The 21,014-nt window shown below is 49.0% G+C and overlaps 1 protein-coding gene across 1 annotated transcript in view; it reads right to left on the bottom strand.

Moving 5' to 3' along the window:
* The window catches only part of LOC122385494 (harmonin-like), a gene marked incomplete at its 3' end in the record, with an annotated part of 40,233 nt that extends 19,530 nt beyond the window's left edge, over positions 1 to 20,703 (bottom strand). The window contains exon 1 of the mRNA XM_043373827.1: positions 20,554 to 20,703. Within this exon, the coding sequence (XP_043229762.1) occupies positions 20,554 to 20,703 (150 nt within the window). The remainder of the gene's footprint in view (positions 1 to 20,553) is intronic.
* Positions 20,704 to 21,014: the final 311 nt, after the last annotated feature.

Raw genomic sequence — 21,014 nt, 5'->3', positions numbered from 1 at the left:
GCAGGCAGAGCATCCTCATTCTGTTCTGCGGGAAGACACCACTGCCTTTCTGTTCAGGGTCTTGGATGAACACAGAAGTTCTCATGTGAACGCTGCTCTAGCCTGCGTAACTCACATTTCACAGGCACACCAGGGGCATTCCACGTCAAATCGAACAAAAATCGGCTGTTTTGCACCTTACCATCAGCGATTTCATGATAAATTTGTGAGCGAGTTCCTGTGTGGCCCCGGACATTACATTGATGTTTTTTGCACATTCTGACCACAGGTCTTCTAAATATAGGGCATAAAATTCTTACAAAATGTTGCATCTTTATATTTTTGAACGACCATAACTTCAAGTTCAAGTTCAAGTTCGTTTATTCACGTCAAATCCGCTCTCATGCGACTTTTCACCAACGCACGTGGAAATGGTAAAACGGGAGATGGAGAGCACACACTCATCATACATAACTACATCAGAAATTCACGTCATCATCGGGAAGATTCACCACTAACTTTGGTTGTACTTGTTTGATTTGAATTAAATAAACCTTACTGTTTAGGTAATTTCTTAAGCATTTGTTTAGAATTGCACCTACTTAAATGTATGACTTTGAAATTTGCTTATTTCTGTTCTTAAGCACAAATATTGAAATAGCAAAAAACACGTCACCTTCGATTTGGCTCATTTTCATATATTTTATTGCCTACCATATTCTTAACAACCTGTGAAAAAAAATAGAGTGGGCCATTCATAAGTTTTGAAGAAAATTGCACATATGCAAACGTATGTTAGCACGCCCAGTGGAGGGGGAAGAGCGAATTTCGCCACCCCTCCTGTTTTTCGCCAATATCTCATAAGATTAATGCGAAATTAATTATGGCTGCCTGTCCAGAATTGAATTGGACATCTCATCGTGCAAGCAATAAGAAAATCGGTTCACAACTGTTCTAGTAATAGCGGTGTAAAGTGAACATCCTGTCGCCGCAGCAACGCGGCTACTCCGCGGCAGCCGGCGCCGACCGCTACGCGCCGCCTGAATTGTAGACTGTGCCGGGACGGAACGGAACGATTCCGTCTTTACATCGCGCTCCCTACCGCTGATTACGTTCGATTCGCGTCAGGGGCGTAGGATCCTATACAGTTGGGGGGGCTTCAGCCCCCCCAACCTGCTGGTCAGCCCCCCAACTTGCCAGGCAGCCCCCCCCAACATTATAAAATATGGACAAATTAAAGAAAGCTCAACTTGGCAAAGTTACAATTTTGGGTAGTAGTAAAGCAGGCGTCACACTTCTTTTTGCAACCAAGGAGATGCGCTATAGGTTAGACTGTAGGGTGTAGGTTTTAGATTTTAGGTGCTAGATTTTAGGTTGTAGGTTGCAGGTTTTTGGTTGTAGGTTGTAGGTGAGTTTAGGTCAGGTTTGGTAAGGTTTGGTCCGATTAGAAAGCTTCCTGGAGTCTGGGTAAAGCGCCTCTCTGCTTTACGACTAACTACCCAATTTTGGCCTTAAAACTAACTGGGGGCTTTGAAAATGTGCATTGCAATGGAGGGAGTAAATCAAATTTATAAAATGACTTTCGAGTCATTTGAAAGAACATACTAGCAAAACAAAACCAGGAAGGTACACATAAAAATCAACTGTGGTTTTAGCAAGCCTGAAATAATCAATTGGTCAGCATGTTAGGACACCAGTACAGCAGGCGTCACCAAGCAACTTCGGTTGCGGTATTTTACAAGAACGGTTATCTTTATATATTTATGTGGGTTATCTCACCCAAGGCCATCTATAGATCTCCCCCGCGTTCGATGTCTCCCGGACGGCAAAGATTCTATGCCGTCCGGGCCCGAAATGGCGTTCGATGTCGCACGGACGGCAAAGATTCTACGTGACGTCACGTAGAATCTTCGTCGTCCGCGCAGAATCTTTTGAGCGTACTACGGTGGGCAGAGAGGCAATGATGGCGCGTATTTCAAAAGCGGCGCAGCAGCTGTTTGCAGAAGTTGTTGACATTTGTACGCGGTCTCTATGGAAACGTAAACTTGGGCCTTTTTCGAAACTGACGCACATTGTGTAAGTGGCGCACAAAATGGCCGGTGTCGTCGTCCGCCTGTGTGCTTCATCGAACGCAAAATAGAATATTCTGCGTAGAATGTTCTTCGTCCGAGGAGACATCGAACGCGGCCCTCACCTCCCGAACGTTGTCACACCGTTTTTGTAACAAGACTAGTAAAATAGAGGTGAAATCAGGGGCGGATCCAGGAAAACTCCAAGGGGAGGGTCATGAATCGAAGTGGTGCCCCTACCTATACCCAAAATTAAAAACTCAACGGATTTCGTCCGCTTCATTTTGGTGGTGCCCCCATTTTCAGTTTTTTATTTTTATTTTTTATTTTTAGTCAGTATCTTACCTCTTAGCCACAACCACATTTACCAATTGTAAGCAGGTATATATGAATGTGCTATGTGTATATATGTTGTGGACGCTGAGTAATGAGTACTTACCAGGAACGTTATCAGGTAAGCAAATCGTTGTCAGTCCGACGAACTTGACCCTGGCGTCTAAAGGGTCTGTCCTTGACACTTCAGGCTTGTCAGGGGCACCAAAGTCCTTCCAGGGACACCACAAACCTGTCAGGGGCACCTACGGCCTTGTAGGGGCGCCACAGGCCCGCCAGGAGCACCACAGGCCTGCCAGGAAGCAGGGGCACCACAGGTCTAGCAAGTATACACGACAGGCCTGTCAGGGGCACAACGGGCCTGTTGGGCCCATGAGCACCCCTAGGGGCAGGGGCACCACAGTCCTTCCAGGGGCACCGCAGGCCTGTGAGGGGCACCAGCGGCCTAGCAGGGGCACCAGTCAACACAGGCCTGCCAGGGGCACCACAGACCTGCCAGGGGCACCAGAGGCCTGCCAGGAGCACCACCGACCTCGCAGGGGTAACTTGGGCCTGTCAGGGCCCAGGGGCACCACGGGCCTGTCGAGAGGCACTTCAGGCTTTTCAGGGGCACCATAGTCCTCTCAGGGCGCAGGGGTAGCAGGGGCACCAGAGGCCTGCCAGGGGCACTACAGGCCTAGCAAGGGCACCACTGGTCTATCAGGGGCACCACGAGCCTGTCATAGCCAGGCATCTCAGGCTTGTCAAGGCCCAGCGGCACCACAGGTCTGTGAGGGGCACCAGCGACCTAGCAGGGGCACCAGTCAACACAGGTCTGCCAGGGGCGCCACAGACCTGCCAGGGGCACCACAGACCTGCCAGGGGCACCAGAGGCCTGCCAGGGGCACCACCGGCCTCGCAGGGGCACCTTGGGCCTGTCAGGGGCACGACGGGCCTGCCGAGGGGCACTTCAGACTTTTCAGGGGCACCAGTCCTCTCCGGGCGCAGGGGCACCAGAGGCCTGCCAGGGGCACCAGCGGCCTAGCAAGGGCACCAGAGGCCTGCCAGGGGCACCACAGGCCTAACAAGGGCACCACGGGCCTGTCAGGGGCACCTCAGGCTTGTCAGGGCCCAGGGACACCATAGTCCTTCCAAGGGCACCGCAAGCCTGTCAGGGGCACCAGAGGCCTGCCAGGGGCACCACAGGCCTAGCAAGGGCACCTCTGGCCTGTCAGGGGCACCTCAGGCTTGTCAGGGCCCAGGGCACCAGGCCCGTGGTGTCCCTGCTAGGCCTGTGGTGCCCCTGGCGGTCCTGTGGTGCCCCTGTCAGGACTGTGATACCCCTGATAGGCCGGTGGTGCCCCTGGAAGGTCTTTGGGCCCCCGGGCCTCAAGGGGGGGGCCATGACCCATGTGACCCCCCCTTGGATCCGCCCCTGGGTGAAATCAAGGCCGGTGAAATATCGTCAGCTGATTATGTTTATGATTATGTCAAATTTTTAAAATGATAACGTCATAATGAATAAAAATAAATTGGCATTATCTTAAAAGGATTTGGTGAAAGAAATTTGCACATTCACTAGCTTTTAACTGTTTTTTTCATCTTTTTTTCCAAAATATCTCTTATGTCTCGCCTTCAGAAGAAAGCCAAATCCTTGTTACGGAATTCAACGCCATCGCAGACATTATCAACTGACGATACAGCACAAAACTTTGCCATGTTACTATGCGTGCGTTCGGCATTCGGATAATCAGGGAAAATTATCCGGGATCAGCGATAATTATCGGGGATTACGTTCGGTATCGCGATAACGAGACATGTTGAAGATAGGCACTCACCAATAATTTTCCGGCCGAGAATATCCAAACGATATTTTCCGGATGCCGAACGCACGCTAAAGCGGCGCAGAAAGCAGAAAAACACAACAAAACAAAGGCACGACACTTGACGGCTTCGTTTCGTTTGTTTAGGGGTGGGTGCAAGCCGGCCATGTGGGTGGAACTCGGACGGTAGGACGAACGATGAGGACAATTGTTCAGGGACGTACCCAAGATGGACGGGGTGCCCCCCCCCCCCCCTCGGGGTTTTCAGGAGGCCCCCGTAGGCCGAAGGCCACGGGGACCAAAATCACGTCGGAGGCGAAAGAAATTCAAGGGAATCCCAAAAATCACGTCAGGATATTCAGGGCCTCTGACCAGCCTGACAGCTAGGGTCCTTCTTACTTCCTGGGGCCTCCTGTGAATAACTGCTAGTGTCTGTGTCTGACCGCTAGGGCCCCTCTGACTCCTCAGTAGAGAGGAGGCCCTCTGTAAGAGGAGGCCCCTCTGTAGAGAGGAGGCCCCTTTAGAGAGGAGGCCCTCTGTAGAAAGGAGGCCCTCTGTAGAGAAGAGACCATCTGTAGAAAGAAGGCCCTGTGTAGAGAGGAGGCCCTCTGTAGAAAGGAGACCGCCTGAAAGCAGAAGGCCCTCTGAAGAGAGGAGGCCCGCTGTAGAGAGGAGGCCCTCTGAAGAGAGGATGCCGTCTGTAGAGAGGACTCCCTCAGTAGAGAGGAGGCCGGAGGTCCTTTGCAGAGATGAGGTCCTCTGTAGAGAGGAGGTCCCCTGTAGAGACTAGAGAGGAGGTCCTCTGAAGAAAGGGTGCCCTCTGAAAGAGATAAACCCTCAGTAGAAAGGAAGTCCTCTGTAGAGAGGAGGCCTTCTGTAGTTGATAGACCCTGTGAAAAGAAGAGGCCCACAGTAGAGAGGTGGTCCTCTCTAGAGAGGAGGTCCCTCTGTGTTTTGATTTTTTTTTGCAAATTTGTGTACGTACAGGTAGGTCAAGTCAATACTAGACCGTGACTGTAATTACACCAACCAACCGTGTCAAATTGAATCGGAATTCATATGTGTACTGTGGAGTGTGAAGGAACTCCGGCTTGTACTACCATACTAAAAGAGTTGTAAAATTTGTGATTTGGAGCAGTGTTTTGACAAATGCTTTTGCAAATTTTCTCGGCGCTCCGCGCCTCCGATTCATACACCAATCAATAAGAATGGTAACTGTAATAACACCAACCGTGTCAAATTGAATCAAAATTCCCTTAAGTGTATAGTCGACTACAGAATGATGTTCCACTCCTCAGAAGCTATCAGTTGACTGGAGCGCTAGTTGTGCCGTTTATCACGCAATTAAACGCCTGTCGATTGTGAGCATTAGGACAAAGTTATAATTTGTGAACTCAGCCCGTGTGATGCGGCACAGCCTACCACTCCAGGCAAATATTTGCCTGTGAAAAGTGGAACATCATTTTGTAGTCGACTATCTATACTGTTAAGGAACTCCAGCTTGTACTAGCATACTAAAAGGGTCGTAAAATTTGTGTTTTGGAGCTGTGTTTTGACAAACGTTTTTTTTTTTGTGCAAATTTGCGCAGCGCTTCGCGCCGCCGGTTCGTTAACAGGTCAATAAGAGAGATCGCTACTGTATGCTACTAATGCATAAGGCTAAAAGTGCGGTTACAATATCAACTTCTGGGTTTTTAAGTCGGTTGATACGCCCCCCCCCCCCCCCCCCCAAGTAAGAAATCCGTGGCGACGCACTTGTACAGGGTGATCCAAAAAATTTGGGACCCCTAACTTGAAATGTCTATAAGTCCGAAAGTATTCACTTTATTGACAAATTGCGAACACCATTAGAAAGAACATTAAATCTTCTATGACATCACGTCAAATTGATGCATGTATGTTGTAAAGCATTCGCATACTATTAGCTTTTGGAATGAGCGTCAGAAAACTGAGTGAAACGAAATCGCCAAATGTTAACAATGCGATGAAATCCGTTAGCACCCTATCTGTTGTCTTTTTGCGAATAACACCACATCCAAATTCAATTTTATTACATAAAAGTTAACACAGAAGCACACAGTAGAACAGATACATGCGTCCTAGCTTCCGCTGTTCATCACAGCATGTGCTCAACGCGAGCTCCGGGGGCCGTCACGCAGGCCTGCACAGTTGCTTGGGGACAGCTCCGACTGCGCGGACCAGCAGTCTCTGGGACAACTGGTCCCAGCAGGCCGTCAGCCTTTCCTTTCCTTACAATAGCACGTCAATGAGCTATTTTTATTCATGAACCTCCAACAAGCGACATGGTCAGAACAGCAAACCGTCAATCACTGATTTGCGCATAATGTTCAAAACCGTTTCACTGAGTTTCGAGACACAAATTTTATAGGCATATGTCTAGGGCAATATTTATAACAATAATTAAGTTCAATCAACTTGGTATTATGGAGAATTGAACGCTCTTTCTAATGGTGTTTACAATTTGTCAATAAAATGAAAATTTTCTGACTTACAGACATTTTAGGCTAGGGGTTCCATTTTTTTGGATCACCCTGTATAGGTGGATTTAACTTAACCCGCGCCCTGGTGGGGTCTGTTTATAACGCGACCTGGTGGGGGGGGGGCTATTTTTTGCCCCCCCCCCCCCTCGTATCTCCGAAACTACTGGACGGATCCGCAAAATTCAAACGGCGTTCGAAAGGCCTGTCAAATTTGTCGAGGAAAACCAAATTTCATTGACCTCGGGGTCACCGATGACGTCACAGGTCAGGTCAAAGATAAAATGTTTCACCGTTCACGGGTCTTCTAGGGAATGCGCTATAACACCGAGGAAAACGCATTTTGTCGAGAATCAGCGATAGGGCGTCAGTTGCCTAGTAGATATATTACTATTAGAGGTCACTGACAATACCAGGTCAGGTCACAGGTCAGGTCACCAAGGGTCACAGGTCAGGTCACATGAGCCCAACTTTACTAAGGTTGTGTGATGCATGTTTTATGGCCAATTTTTCATTTCCAACTCAATGGTATTGGTTATAAGACTATCAGGTACGGCTTAGGTCACTTTCTGGTGAAGTTCAGGTCAAGGTCAGGTCAAGGTCAGGCCAAAAAAGGTCAAATTTTAAAGTTGATAGTTTTGCATAAAATGGGTATTGATTCGATGCAGCTCGTCACGGGGAGTCTAATGGTGGTCTTTGTTTTGCGCTACGGGGTCTAGAATTGCTAAAAATTGAGTTTGAAAATTTGACGTCATCAATTTTGAACAGTTTTTTCGCTATAACTTCGCCAAAAAAAGAGGTATCGATCTCAAATTTGGTATGTGGATGGAAGGCGGTAAGGACTATCACATATATTCCGGTTTTTGCGAAATTCAAAAAACTTTTTGGATTTTTCGATTATTATATGCAAAAAATTTATTTTTTGATTTTTGGGGGTCAAAATCCAAAAATTTCAAAAATCCGAGATGGCAGTTTTGTAGCCCTGTTGATTCTACAGCTTTTATGTCTTTATCATTTTTCTGTATTTGCAAAGCTATAGGCCTGACAGCTCTTCCCGCGAAACCCTTTTTTGGGTCGAAAACGGCAGAACATGACGTCACTCTGACGTCATTTCCGGCCAACCTATCATAGCCTTTGGAAAAATTTTTGGTCACAATGTGTAAAATTGATGTCCGGGAGGGTACTGAAAGTTTGGTGACGATCGGCGCAGCGGTTCTGGAGATATATCAAAAAGTCTGGAGGGGGGGCAAAAAATAACCCCCCCCCCCACCAGGGCGCGGGTTAAACTACTGAGCCGAGTGACTTATAACGATAAAGCTTCATCTTAGAAGCGGCGAAGACGAAATGCCTTTTGATCTCGACATACTCGCTCCCCCTCCCCCGGTCGTCAGAATTCATCCATCAGACCCGGCATGTCGGCCGACCTGTAACCCCCCCCCCCCCCCCACAAAAACGTTCGCCTAGATCCTCCCTTGCCCTCTGTAGAGAGGAGGCGCCCTGTAGAGAGGAGGCCCCCGGGATCCTCCGCCCCCCCCCCCCTGGCCAAATCCTAGGTACGTGCCTGCAATTGTTTCGTGCATTTTTGAGAGTATTCGTGTGGCTACACGACCTACAACTTTAAAAACAAAATTATGCTTCCAATGCTATGCAGAATGTGGGGGTTTTGCGAAATATGTACTACAACATAAATTGTTCTGTCACTGTCCTGTTTTACCGATCACGATCCGCCTTATTTGTCGATACCGCTATCGTGGCCCTAGAAGTAGTCGAGGAGGTCCCTGAAACAGCCAAAAGGGAGCCATTAAACAGTCTACAATCTTTACACAAAAACTTGACCCTTCCGAAATGAAGTGGGTGATTGGTGAAAAATGAGTACCTAGATTTTAGGAAAGTGCAGGGGTACCTCCAAGGAACCCCTGAAACAGTTTGCCAAACTAGGGGATAGGAATCTAAATACTGAATAAATCAAGAAATTGAATCTCTCATCAGCCTTAAGTGTAAGAAGAGCATATTCACGATCGATGGCAACACGAGTCAAATTCCTAAAACCAGGAGTTTTTGGAATTTTTGGTTTTAGGAATTTGACTTGTGTTGCCATCGATCGTGAATAAAACTCAATCATGTCTGATTATTTACAAAAAGAGCATACATATACCGTTTTAGTGGCATCACTTTGCATTTGAAAAGAGCGGGAACATACACTGCATAAATGTGGTTGCAAAACGTTGAGCCGGAATATAAATACCTACGCCTTATTTTATAAGCCTGAACTTGGATCCAGGGGGAGGAAAAGTCATATCACTCAAGTCATAGACCCGCTTTTCACCACCATGGTCCACGCTCCCTCCCCCCCCCGGTCAACACCTTTTCCACTGCTGTTCCCCCCCCCCCTCCCGCTCAGCACCTTTCGTCGCCGCTCCACCGGCGTCGGGGGTTCAGCCCCCCAACCTATTTTGCGATCCTACACCCCTGATTCGCGTCAAATTTTGTGAGAAGACTAAGAACTATACAGGCAATCTTATGGTGAAAGAATTTTGAAAATGGGTTGGTAAACAATTGAAATATGAACGTGTAAACACAAAATTGTGATTGCTGCGTTTCCCGCATCGGCCGAGCCCGCCTCAGCCGGCGACATGTTACTCTTAGCAGGCCTCTAACTGCCATATTTATTATTGGATTAACTAAAAATTCCCATACTTACGTGTACTAAAAAAATGTATGTTCTTTCGTATAGTGAAGATCAAAAGACGTGAAGATATCGTTGCGTGATAATGTTTTCGTTGAATTTACTTCACCAGTATAGCGCCTTTTGGGGCGACTAACGGAGCGAGCGAGGGGGTGAGTCTTGCACGTGCGAAATTTCGAGGGGGTACCTCCAACTGACTTGTGCACGGCACCCTACTAACCGGTCTCCAGCGATGTGCCAAATTTGGGCACAATCGGCCCAGCCGTTCTCGATATCTGGAAGCGGCACCCTGCACGTGCGCACGTGCAAAATGTGTCCCAACTGACTTGTGCACGGCACCCTACTAACCGGTCACTAACTGTGTACCAAATTTGAGCGCAATCGGTCCAGCCGTTCTCGAGATCTGGAAACGACCCCTGCACGTGCGCACGTGCAGCAGCACCCCAACTCTGGCACATGGATATGCAGTGCCTAGTGGGTGCCTACCTACATGCCAACTTTCAGCGCAATCGGCCAAGTAGTTACCGAGATATTGCAACAATTACAAAACTGACACCTCTTCGTTTTGCACGTGGCACGTGCATAAGGGGTCACCCAAATGCATCGGAAATAGTCCAATACTTGGTAGAAGGAATGAAGCTACCCTACAAAAATTACCGCGTGTAAATCGGTCCAGTGGTTGCTGAGATATAAGCCTCGCAAAAGCGTCCGCACGGCCGGCCGGCCGGCCGGCCGGCCGCTCATACTCAGAAATTTCCGTTAATCTAAGGAAAGACTCCGCTCGCTTCGCTCGCTCCGTAATGATGCATTTCCACACGGCTCAAAATTCACCGCAAAATACCGTTTGCCTGAGACACTTTTACTATGGAACGTGAATGCTTGACTACGATGACTATGCATTTCCATTCTCGCAGAGTTTGGGATATCACTAATCAGCAATCATTCATTTCAGAAAGTGTACACAAGCAAGCATGTCTTGACTCTGTCTTTCAAGGTCACGCGCGGTTGCGTGATGTTGATGCATGAAAACGGCGTTTGCCGCGAAAGTTATGAATGGCCCACTCCAATTTTTTCACAGATGGTTAGGAACATTGTGACGGACATAATATGTAAAAATTACCCAAATCGAAGGTGACGTGTTTTTTGCTATTTAAATTTTTCTGTTTTAATTCAAGGTCAAATGCATTTCAAGGTCACTTCAATTTAATTTTATAATTAAAAATCAAAGCCTTATCAATTGCCTATAAGAGCCTGTTAATATCATTTTGATACCAGAAAAGGAACCAGAGTTATAGCCATTTAAAAAATTGATGTGTGGCATTTTTCGCTATATTCGATGACCTATATCTCAGCGATACGTTATCAAATTTCGAAAATATTATACGTAACTCAGTTTTGAACCATGCCCAGTCTGCCTACAAATTTTCAGAAAAATCGAAGGGGATGACGGATTTCGGTGTTTGATTTGACGTGGAATGCCCCACCAGCATCACCATTCACTCTAAGCCGAGGACAGCGCCCATGTAAGAAGCGTAAACACCAACGTTGACTTTGAAGCCCGTGCTGTTTTAGGCTACCTTAGCTGGAGCAAATATGAAACGGGCGACTCAAGCCGAGCGCAGCTCTCAGAGGATGATTGACGCGGCGCGAGGTAAATGTCGCCCCGGCTGGCCTGTTTTTAGCGAGCCATTACTGTCTGTGCGGGGGCCGAGCGCGATGTATTATAGTGTCAATAGTGTCAATACGAGGGGCGTTCAAAAAGTTCTCGGCCCAACCATGAAGGAGTTGGAATTTCGGCCTGCAACGCGGTGTGTTCAATGATGTGTTATTGGGATGTCCACTTACGTAGCCATTAACCAATCTGCCCTGTGATTGGTTCAGGCTGCTAATTAATCGTAACATAGTTTGCTATTCCCGGTTAGAATGGGTGACGCCCAGAATAGAACAGTGATTTGGTGCATGTATTGCAGAAAAATGCACCAAACGTTATTCACGAAAAGCTAGTGCCAACAGATGTTGAGGTTTGTCTTTCTTACAGTAGCGTCAAAAAGTGGGCATCTCTGTTCAATTTTGGTCAACAGATCATTAATAGCCACCCCCGCAGTGGCCAGCCATCAACAGCATTGACTCAAGAAAATATGAAAAATAAGCACTTCTTTGTGAAAAATGACAAATGTTCTGGTCTGGAACGACGCAGCAGAAGCGGAGGTGTCTATCAGGTTCCTCAAAGCCATTCTTCAACAGCGTATTAATATGTTTAAGATCTCTGCAAGATGCATCCCCGTTTGCTGACTCCAGAGGAAAGGCAAAGTCGAAAGGAGGCGTAACGCGAAAATTTTGGCCCCTATATCGAAGATCCAAAAGAGTTCATTGAACTACTTGTTACCGTGGAGGGATCGTGGGTGTCACACATTGACCCTCAGGGCGTGACCGAGTTGCACAAGTGGAAGCACACTGAGTAAAGGCCACCAAATGTGTGCGACGTGTTAAAGTCAGACGGCAAGGTGACAGTGGTTGCATTTTTGGATGATGGCGGGGCTCTGCTCGTTAACTTTCTAAAACAGGGGCGCACAATTAATGATGAATGCTACACCTCCCTTCGATAACAGTAGCGAGCAGCAGATATCAAGGAGAGACTAGGGAAGCTGACTAAAAGTGTGCGCCTGATCCAGGACCACGCACCAGCACACATGAGCAGGGTGACGATCAGCGAAGCAGTGAGCTGTGGCTTCGAGTTGTTGTCACAGCCACTTTTTTCTTCGTACCTTGCACCCTCAGGTTGCCACCTCTTCTCCAACATAAGGAAATTGCTTAGCAGTGGCAACTTCGCTGACAGCAAGGAGACAAAAGCAGCCGTATTGGACGTGCCAGATGCGTCCAAAACCCACTTGGCTATGGAGACCCAGGGGCCTCTCGCGAAGCGCTGCGCGAAATATTTTTGTCTTACCGCTGGTTATTTGACTAAATGAACATTTTTGGTCTAATGAGTCGACGTCGTATCTCTGCTCCTTCATGGTCGGGCCGAGAACTTTTTGAACGCCCCTCGTACTGCTGACACGATGGAGGGCGAGGGTAATTGAGGGGCGACCCCTCGGGGCCTGGGGAGGGGAGGATAGAGGAGGGAAAGATGAGGGTAGAACGGCCGCTACGAGAGCTGTGTTCAGCTTACAGTTACCGGGTGATCCAATTTGTGCCACTGTTGTTCCGACTGCTGAATATAGACTGCGCGTTAATTAGCGGGTCGCTTCTCCAGCTGGGGTCACTTATTCTGTTATCGCACTTCAGCGAATAAGTAATGCAATCTGCAGAACATTGCCGCTGTTTATTGTGCAGACCTACATACACGTATGTAATCACAATTCATATACACCTGCGGTCACGTGTATTTTGGATGAACGCTGAAACTGAAACCAGAAACAAGTCACGAGGAGCTTGCTCATTAAACTGGCCAGTCGCCATCCGTCCCCACTCCATGCCTTGCTGCAGTTGGATCTATCTGATCTGATCACAATGCTGATCTGATCTGGCCGGATGTCCTGGACGCAGTCGTTGCTCTGTGTCCAATTGTCTTCAGGTCTCATTAACGACATGCCGTCCACCGTCCACCGTCCACCGTCCACCGTCCACCGTCCACCGTCCACCGTCCACCGTCCACCGTCCACCGTCCACCGTCCACCATCCACCATCCACCGTCCACCGTCCACCGTCCACCGTCTCCCGTCCAGAATCCACCGTCCACCATCCACCGTCCACCGTCCACCGTCCACCGTCCACCGTCCACCGTCCACCGTCCACCGTCCACCGTCCACCGTCCACCGTCCACCGTCCACCGTCCACCATCCACCTTCCACCGTCCACCGTCCACCGTCTCCCGTCCAGAATCCACCGTCCAGTGTCCACCATCCACCGTCCACCGTCCACCGTCCACCGTCCACCGTCCACCGTCCACCGTCCACCGTCCACCGTCCACCGTCCACCGTCCACCGTCCACCATCCACCATCCACCGTCCAGTGTCCACCATCCACCGTCCACCGTCCACCGTCCACCGTCCACCGTCCACCGTCCACCGTCCACCATCCACCTTCCACCGTCCACCGTCCACCGTCTCCCGTCCAGAATCCACCGTCCACCATCCACCGTCCAGTGTCCACCGTCCAGTGTCCACCGTCCACCGTCCACCGTGCACCGTCCATTTGTCTGGCATCCACCCTCCGCGTAAAACGTCATGCTTTCGTAAGTAAGTACATACGTCCGGTTGCCATTTTGATCGACGGGAGTGTTCGCCCCTGTCATGTATCTTTTACAACAAAACTACAATAAATCTACTTAAGCAAGTGCTTTTTTGTAAGCTGATCAACCATATTAGCGGCAGGCGGTAAATTACGGCCATTCTATGAAAATTTTGCGTCTCGGTATTTTTGTCCGGAGCCCACCACTTACAGAGATATCTAGGAGCCTGTCACCGGTAAAGTTAAGCATCCGGGCAAAAGACTCACAACCATAAAGCTGGTATTTGTCGAGCCGAAACATATAAATCTTTTTAGCTCATTTTCAAACACAATTACCTACTGCAAGATATTGGTCGTAACCAAGACCCAATAGCATAATGGACCTCCCATCTTGCAACTCCGACGACGGTTTGTGTTTAGTGGTGTCGCACCGATGGAGTTATATTGCGCTCAGCTTGCAAGTGGTATCGGTATGCATGCTTGAAAGTTTCTTGGAACGTAGTTATTGATCCTGAGGTGCTGGCAAGCGATCGTGAAATGGAAAAACAGTCATTAACCCTCGCCCTGGCAGGGGGGGGGGTCGATGCGACCCCCCCCCCCTAAGGTTTTTCGAAGATAGCGTAAAAACGGCGGCGCGCAGCGCCGCAAAATTTGGCACAGCCTATGGGGCAACCTTTTTACATATGACCTGAAAATTTCAGGTCCGGGTGACATTGGGTCAGGTCACCAGGTCAAAAAAACCGGTACAAGGTCATGGTCAAATTTCAATTTTGTTTTTGCACCTGTCCAACTCACAGTTTTGGCCTGATTTCCTTCAAACTTTCAGGGTGTGCTAAATTCACCGAGTTGTATAACATATAGTTCGTTTTTTTTTAGGTCACTGACCTGAGGTCAGTTAGAGGTCATTACGTCGTAATGTTAAGCCTATGGGAAAATACTAAATTCGGAAAATACTGGAGATATCCGCTTCGTTCTATCACTTTTGTGCTTTGAAACCACAGTACCTAACAGCAGGTCACTTGGTGCTTCTTTGTTTGGTGTACTTATCCATGGGTCAGGTCAAATGAGGTCAACTGAGGTCAAACAACGTTTTTGCCGATAACTTGGCACGTAATGACGCTAGAGCTTAAAAAATGGTATCATTGTGTTCCTGGTGATCAGCCGAATCGAATGATATGCGATATGATGCAATTTGGTTAACTTGAACTTAATTTATTAATTTAAGTTTACTTAAAATTTAAGAACAACTTTAAGTACACTTAAGCAAGCTAAAAAGTATATCATTCGACGCGCCTTGACGTGCTGAGTTCACTGGTGCTTTTCTTTTTGCTCTATCTTAATTAGATCAAAAGTTATAAGCGAAAAACTTTTGACCTGTTTTTAGCGAAATTTTTACATTTATACCCCCAAAACCCCCCTAAATATTGACCTAGAGCAACCAAATTTGCACAGGAGCGAGAACTCCAGGGGGCCCACCTACCCACCAAATTTGGTGTTTCTAGGTGCCATAGGAGCCAATCGCGAGGGGGGGGTCGCATCGACCCCCCCCCCCCCCCTGCCAGGCCGTGTTATGAAAAATGCCCTGCCAGGGCGAGGGTTAAGGAGCTAGAAATTTGAATAATTGCAAGGTACCATCATAAAAGTTAAATCATCAGTCATCCTACATTTCATTCCATTGCAGAAATCATATTTTATCCTTGTCAAAAGCTGTCCTCACCCTCAGTACCTACCCACACCACCCGGCAGCTATAGCCCTGGCCACGTTTTCAAAACCGGTAGTTCCTCCAGACCGCAACAGTTAAACGCTCCCTGCCACGCTGACTGCCCATAGCTCGGCCCGGGAGCTATCATTTCACGAGCTGTGAGCACGTGCCGGCAGTTTGTCGCCCGCCAGTGCACAGCGTATGGTGCACAGAGCACGGCAGTGACGTGCACAGTGCACAGCGGTGGTCTGTTTAGTGCTCAAACCCACAAGATCCGCCACCAGGCTCCGATGGGGCTCCCGTCACGTCCCGGCTCGCGTTATTCAACACAGGGGTATACGGTCAGTGCACGCCATTTGCTGCCCGCTTTTGCCGCGGCACGCGTGCAAGTGCACTAAAGGGGTGCAGCGAATGGGGAAAGACGAAGAAAATGGAGCTACTGTGACCGTCAGATAATTAATTGAAACAATGGAGCAAGCGATCTTGTCCGGCCAGGCCAGGGCATGAAGTGGTTCAGTTGTTTATTAGATTTGCCCCGTGCTGCCAGAAGTCAGAACACAAGCAAGCTTCAGGCAGAGTGTTGCGAAAGATCGTATGAAGTCTCCAATAAAGCACATCGATATTGTCAGACAAAAATTGGATACATGTAAGTTATGCATTATCGATTTTTTTTGAAGGATGGAGCTGCGTATAAATCCATGTTAATGGCTCCACATACTTTTGCAGTAGGACCTAGGCGTGCATTTCAGCAGCTATTTTGATTTCAATTTTAATTTCAACTGCCTGAGGGTTGAAGCTGAATGTAAACACATTTGAGTTGTTACTATGCATAATTTCCGCTACTAGATTCGTGTTTGAGCCACTTTGAAGAATGCTTCCCTTTTCAAAATTACCGACACATTAGTCGCTGAATGCAATTAATGTTTCCTTTTGATTACACAAAGATCCATTTTGTAAGAATCGCTTAAAAACTTGGAGCGTTTCATTCCGCTGCAGTTCGCTTTGCTGACTCATTACGCCTACAGTCCATTTCAGTTCGAACGTTTGCCAACTTCAACACGGGAACAATCTGGTGGCGGAGTCTAAAGTTTTCAGTGTTCAATCATTAGTTGCTTTTATTGGCTGTTAGCTAGCTCTCTGAATGAGCAGCATCGGAAGACCGAAGGGATGCAGCTAAATTTGACCTTGTCTTGTCTTGAACTAGTTTTGTGAGCGATTCAATGCATTTTGACTTTTTAGTTCTAACGCTACATGTAACTGTAATTTTATGGGTGAGCACAAAATATAGCAGCAAAGCCAAAACGAGATGGGGTCTGATTGTGTGTGTTACTGCTGTCTTGGTAACTAATGGTCGTTATTGTTAATGAATGTTCAATGTAACAGTTGAAAGGTGGGTTTGTGTTCTTGTAAGCTCCAGAAATCAAAGGCATTTGGACTGCAATAGACCTTATCAACATTCACTGGCGGTCGCAGCCGCTAGCAAAAGGGGGGGCCAAAGTCACACTCGCGGGACATACCATTATCCGTCACCGGGAGGGGGGGGGGTGATCGGCTAATTTTTACGTCCACGAGGCGCCGCACGGATCGGTGAAGCATAGGTATACTGGAAGGTCAGGCACGCGGATTCATGACCTTACCACTATAAAACAATTCGGAAAAGTACAGATACATCTTGCTAAAAAGTACAGATACCTCTTGCTTTGAACAAGCATGTGAAACCCAGAGAGCATTGTTAGACTATGACATTTACCCATATAGGTACCTAGTTGTGTGGCGGCGGGAGAGAGTAGGTACACCGGCCTCTGGAGACCCCCACAGGTTCCGAGCTTTCAGAATTGGCATCTGAGGGCCGCGCGCGACTCCTGCGGGGCTTCGCAACGGCTCTGTTGGGGCTCACTCAACCTGCCTAGTCCTACTGCTAAAAAGACTGGCCCTGAGCCCTAAGGACTTCATCAGTCTCTGCCAGCCCCAGGACCCACACCGGCTCATGGGGTCCCGACCTCGAAATATGAGGGAATCAGCGCGGGACCATCAGGACGTAAAGCAATCTCGATCAGGACCAACGTAAGGCTGTGCCGGAGACTGCGTGAGCCCTCTGATCTTCAGAAACCCACCCATGAGTGTATGTTTTCATGTAGAGGCTAGTTTAGGGCCCTCAGAGACCAGTACAGGGCCTGCAAACTACAAAGGCCAGTAGTTTGAGACCATCAGAGACCGAGTTAGGCTCTCAGAAGCTAATGTGGGTCCTTACTCATTACAGGCCAGCATGGGCCCTCAGAGGTCAGCGTGGGGCCCTAAAAGACCGGCATGAGCCGTCGTTGGACCCCAGAGGCCAGCAGAGGGCCCTCAAAGGCCAAGATGGGCCCTCCTCAGAGGCCAATGCAGACCCTTAGAGGCCGGCATCGGGTCTTCAGCAGCCAGTGCGGGGCCCTTATTGGCACCTATAGGTTCGTCTTGGGACACCAGAGACAGAAATAAGGCCACCGGAGACCGGTGTGAGACCCTCAGACGCCGGTTGGGACCACTGAGGCCGGTTAGGGGCCCTCATAGGCCAGATGTGGGGCCTCAGAGGTTGATGTAGGCTCTTAGCGGTCAACGTAGGCGCTTGACCGCCACTGAAGTTCCCTCACAGAGATCAGTGTAGGACGTGCAAAGACCGGTGTGGGGGGAGCTGGGCGTGGGTTTTTTAGCCTCGTGACGATCGAATAATTGCCAGGGCCCCATACACCTATATGGGGGCCCATTGGTTGTTTGAGGGGGGGAAATGATATGATGGCCCCCTTTATTGACCTTTGGGGGCATGGCCCTGATGCCCCCCCCCCCCGGCCCCCGCGACCGCCACTGTGTACACATTACACACATGCCTCTGAGATTACATACTAGCTCATGCAAACTCTATGCAGGCCCCGGAGGTCCCACGCTAATCCTTAAGAAACCAAGCCGGCATACGGCGTCACCACCGGGCTTCTGAGGTGCACAGCACCAACCCATGAGGTCTTACTTTAGTGTCTTGGAGCCAATCTCCTTTAGCAGGGCCCACCCGCCACTGCCGAAGAGGGTCTCATGCCAGCCATTGCTGAATGCTGGGCCTACGAGAGCCTCAAGTAAACCCACGCTGATATTCCATATAAGATCCGGCCATACTCGTGAACCGGTGCCAGCGACGCTGACCGCCAAATTGACAGAATGCGAAACTGAGCCCACTCATGAGTGAAATTTACGTCCTTTGATGGCGCAAGAAAGAAAATGAAACATACGAAAAGCTTTTCTAGGACTTTTGTTCGATCTGAAAGGTGGGGCCAAAAGATAGTATGGCCCCACCTTTCAGCACCAAAGGGGGGGGGGCCATGGCCCCCGTGCCCCCCCCCCCCCTGCGACCGCCAGTGTCAACATTTATCATTTGCGCTAAAAACCCTCCTCTCAATCAGCCTTTCGCGTTGAAAGCCTACAACCGAGAGGTGAATCTTTTATGCTGTTCCATATGTTACAGCGATAAACATGAGTCTGATGCCGTTATATCCGGCGGAAGCATGACAAAGCGTCATAAATAATGGGCAACATGTTCATCATTGCCCCCCCCCCCCCCTGAGATCTAACAATGCTTCGTCAGTCTGAGCCCGATATAAGGAAATGGGTAGAAATTGAAATCAGAAAAATAAAATAAAATACTCAAAGTTAAAACGTAAGTTCCTGTAAATTTTAAAGGTGGATTGAACTGGGCTTAAACTGCCAAATAAATACTGCCAGCCTCGTCCCTTGTGAAAAGTCAGATAAAGGCAAACATGGAACGACACCCAGTTGTTCAAACTGATTGGCTGAGTAAGTGGGTCCTATATGATGTCCCACCTCAGACCTTCTGACCTTGAGGTGGGACACCTGCTCAACGGGAAAGTCGTGGGCAGAAAGCGTTGCACCCAGTGATCCCAAACACCAAACGGAGCGTGTAATAGGTGGGGATAAGTACATTTCAGCATCGCGCCCGAACACCGTGAAATAGGAGGGAGACGGAAAACGGGAGACGAGAGTGGAGAGAAAAGAAGAGAGGTTAGACGGGGACAGGAGACAGAGCAGGAGACGAGTTAGTCGAGGAAAAGACGGTGAACCGAGACGGAATATCTGAGAGGAACGGTGGCTCGTGGAGAAACAGCGAGAGCAAAGTCCGGAGGCGAGCGATGAGGGTGGATCGAGGAATACAAGATGTTGGCTATGAATTTGGAATCAGGATGTTTTGAATTTAAACTATGATTTTTTATAAGACATTCCACAAAATACTAATTCACAACAATCAACAACGAAGGGATAAATGGTAACCTACAATGATGAACAATCATGCAAATGTAGACTGGGAAGACGCCAAATCGTTATCGTGCTGAGGAACCACATTGCTGCCGAAAAGAAGCATAAGAGCAAACGAGTGGAGACGAGCAAAAGATGGCAAATTAAATGAAGAGCCTTAGAACGATTGCATGAGTTGAAATAAATGTGAAAAGCAAATGTAGAGGAAGAGGGATATCGTGACAAATGGCAGTTTGGGAAACAGCTTTACCACGGAAGGTTATGTGCACGAGGCGATCATTAGGGACTGCTGGCTCGCACGCAACTGGTACTGATTCCCAGTACACAGCTGGCGTGTCACGGTGTCAGTTGACGACACATGCCAGCCGCCACTCCGTCATCGCACGACGTTCGTACCCTCCGGCGGCCGCATCACCAGTCGTTACTCTAACGGGGCCTCACGTACCGTGACCTGTGACACGACCCGCGGGCTATGCAGCCGGCCGCGTAACGACCACGCCGTACGGCAGACGGTGCCGGGTGCGGCCTGCCGTCACCTCGTAACGACGCTGTGCCGTTGCAGCGAGCCAACAGAACGGAAAGGGAGGAACTGTATGGACGGAGCCGCGAGTAAACGGCCGGACCCAGCGGGAGTTTCCACTGGCAGAGCAGAGACCACTGAGGGCTTTTGTTCTGCGCCAACGACCCAGAGAAAAGGACGGGGCCCTGCGTTTGCAGAGCGCAACCATTGTGCGACACACAATCGACGGGCCTTGTAAAATAGACCAGCTGTGAACATATCCTACATCCTCTGAAAAGTAAAACAAATCCCCAAGAGCTTGGCTTCTGGCCTAACGCATTCAGCTCAGACTTTCCATGTGCACCCTCAAAGACAAAACAGTTACCCCCTCTCAAATAACTATATAACCATTGACCCATTGACTAACCCGATATAGATGATACCCAGTAATCACTCACCTTCAGTCCGTGTCGCTGTGCGTCCGATCCGGGCACCACGTGACTCACGAACAGACCGGTGCCGTGTTCACGGCCCCCGCGCACGCTGAACCCCAGCGAGCCGTCCCTGCGCCGCGGCAGCTGAACCGTCCGGGTACCGTACACCACCATTGTGACACGACTGGGTACACGGAGGTTGGAGCACTCTCGGAACTAAAGCGGTCACACACGAGGGAAACGGTGGGTGGATCGCAGCCGCGTCAGAAGCTATCCAGAATGAGTCTGACAATGATTCTGAGAATCATGGCTGATTTTGATCACTATTCACGGCTGTCTTCGTCTATCGACTCAGAACTCTTCGGATGTAGCTTAGAGCTCATTCACTTCTCGTTCGCACTGGCCAGTCAGCCTTCTCTGGCACTCCTGACCCGTGCCGTCAGAGATAGCTCCAGGACGTCGGCGTCACGCGGGTCGTCCACCAG

Source organism: Amphibalanus amphitrite, unplaced genomic scaffold (genome assembly GCF_019059575.1).
Source record: "Amphibalanus amphitrite isolate SeventyFive unplaced genomic scaffold, NRLGWU_Aamphi_draft 000220F_arrow, whole genome shotgun sequence".
Taxonomy (NCBI): domain Eukaryota; kingdom Metazoa; phylum Arthropoda; class Thecostraca; order Balanomorpha; family Balanidae; genus Amphibalanus; species Amphibalanus amphitrite.
Note: the sequence above shows the minus strand (reverse complement) of the source record. Positions and strands in the feature narration are given on the sequence as shown.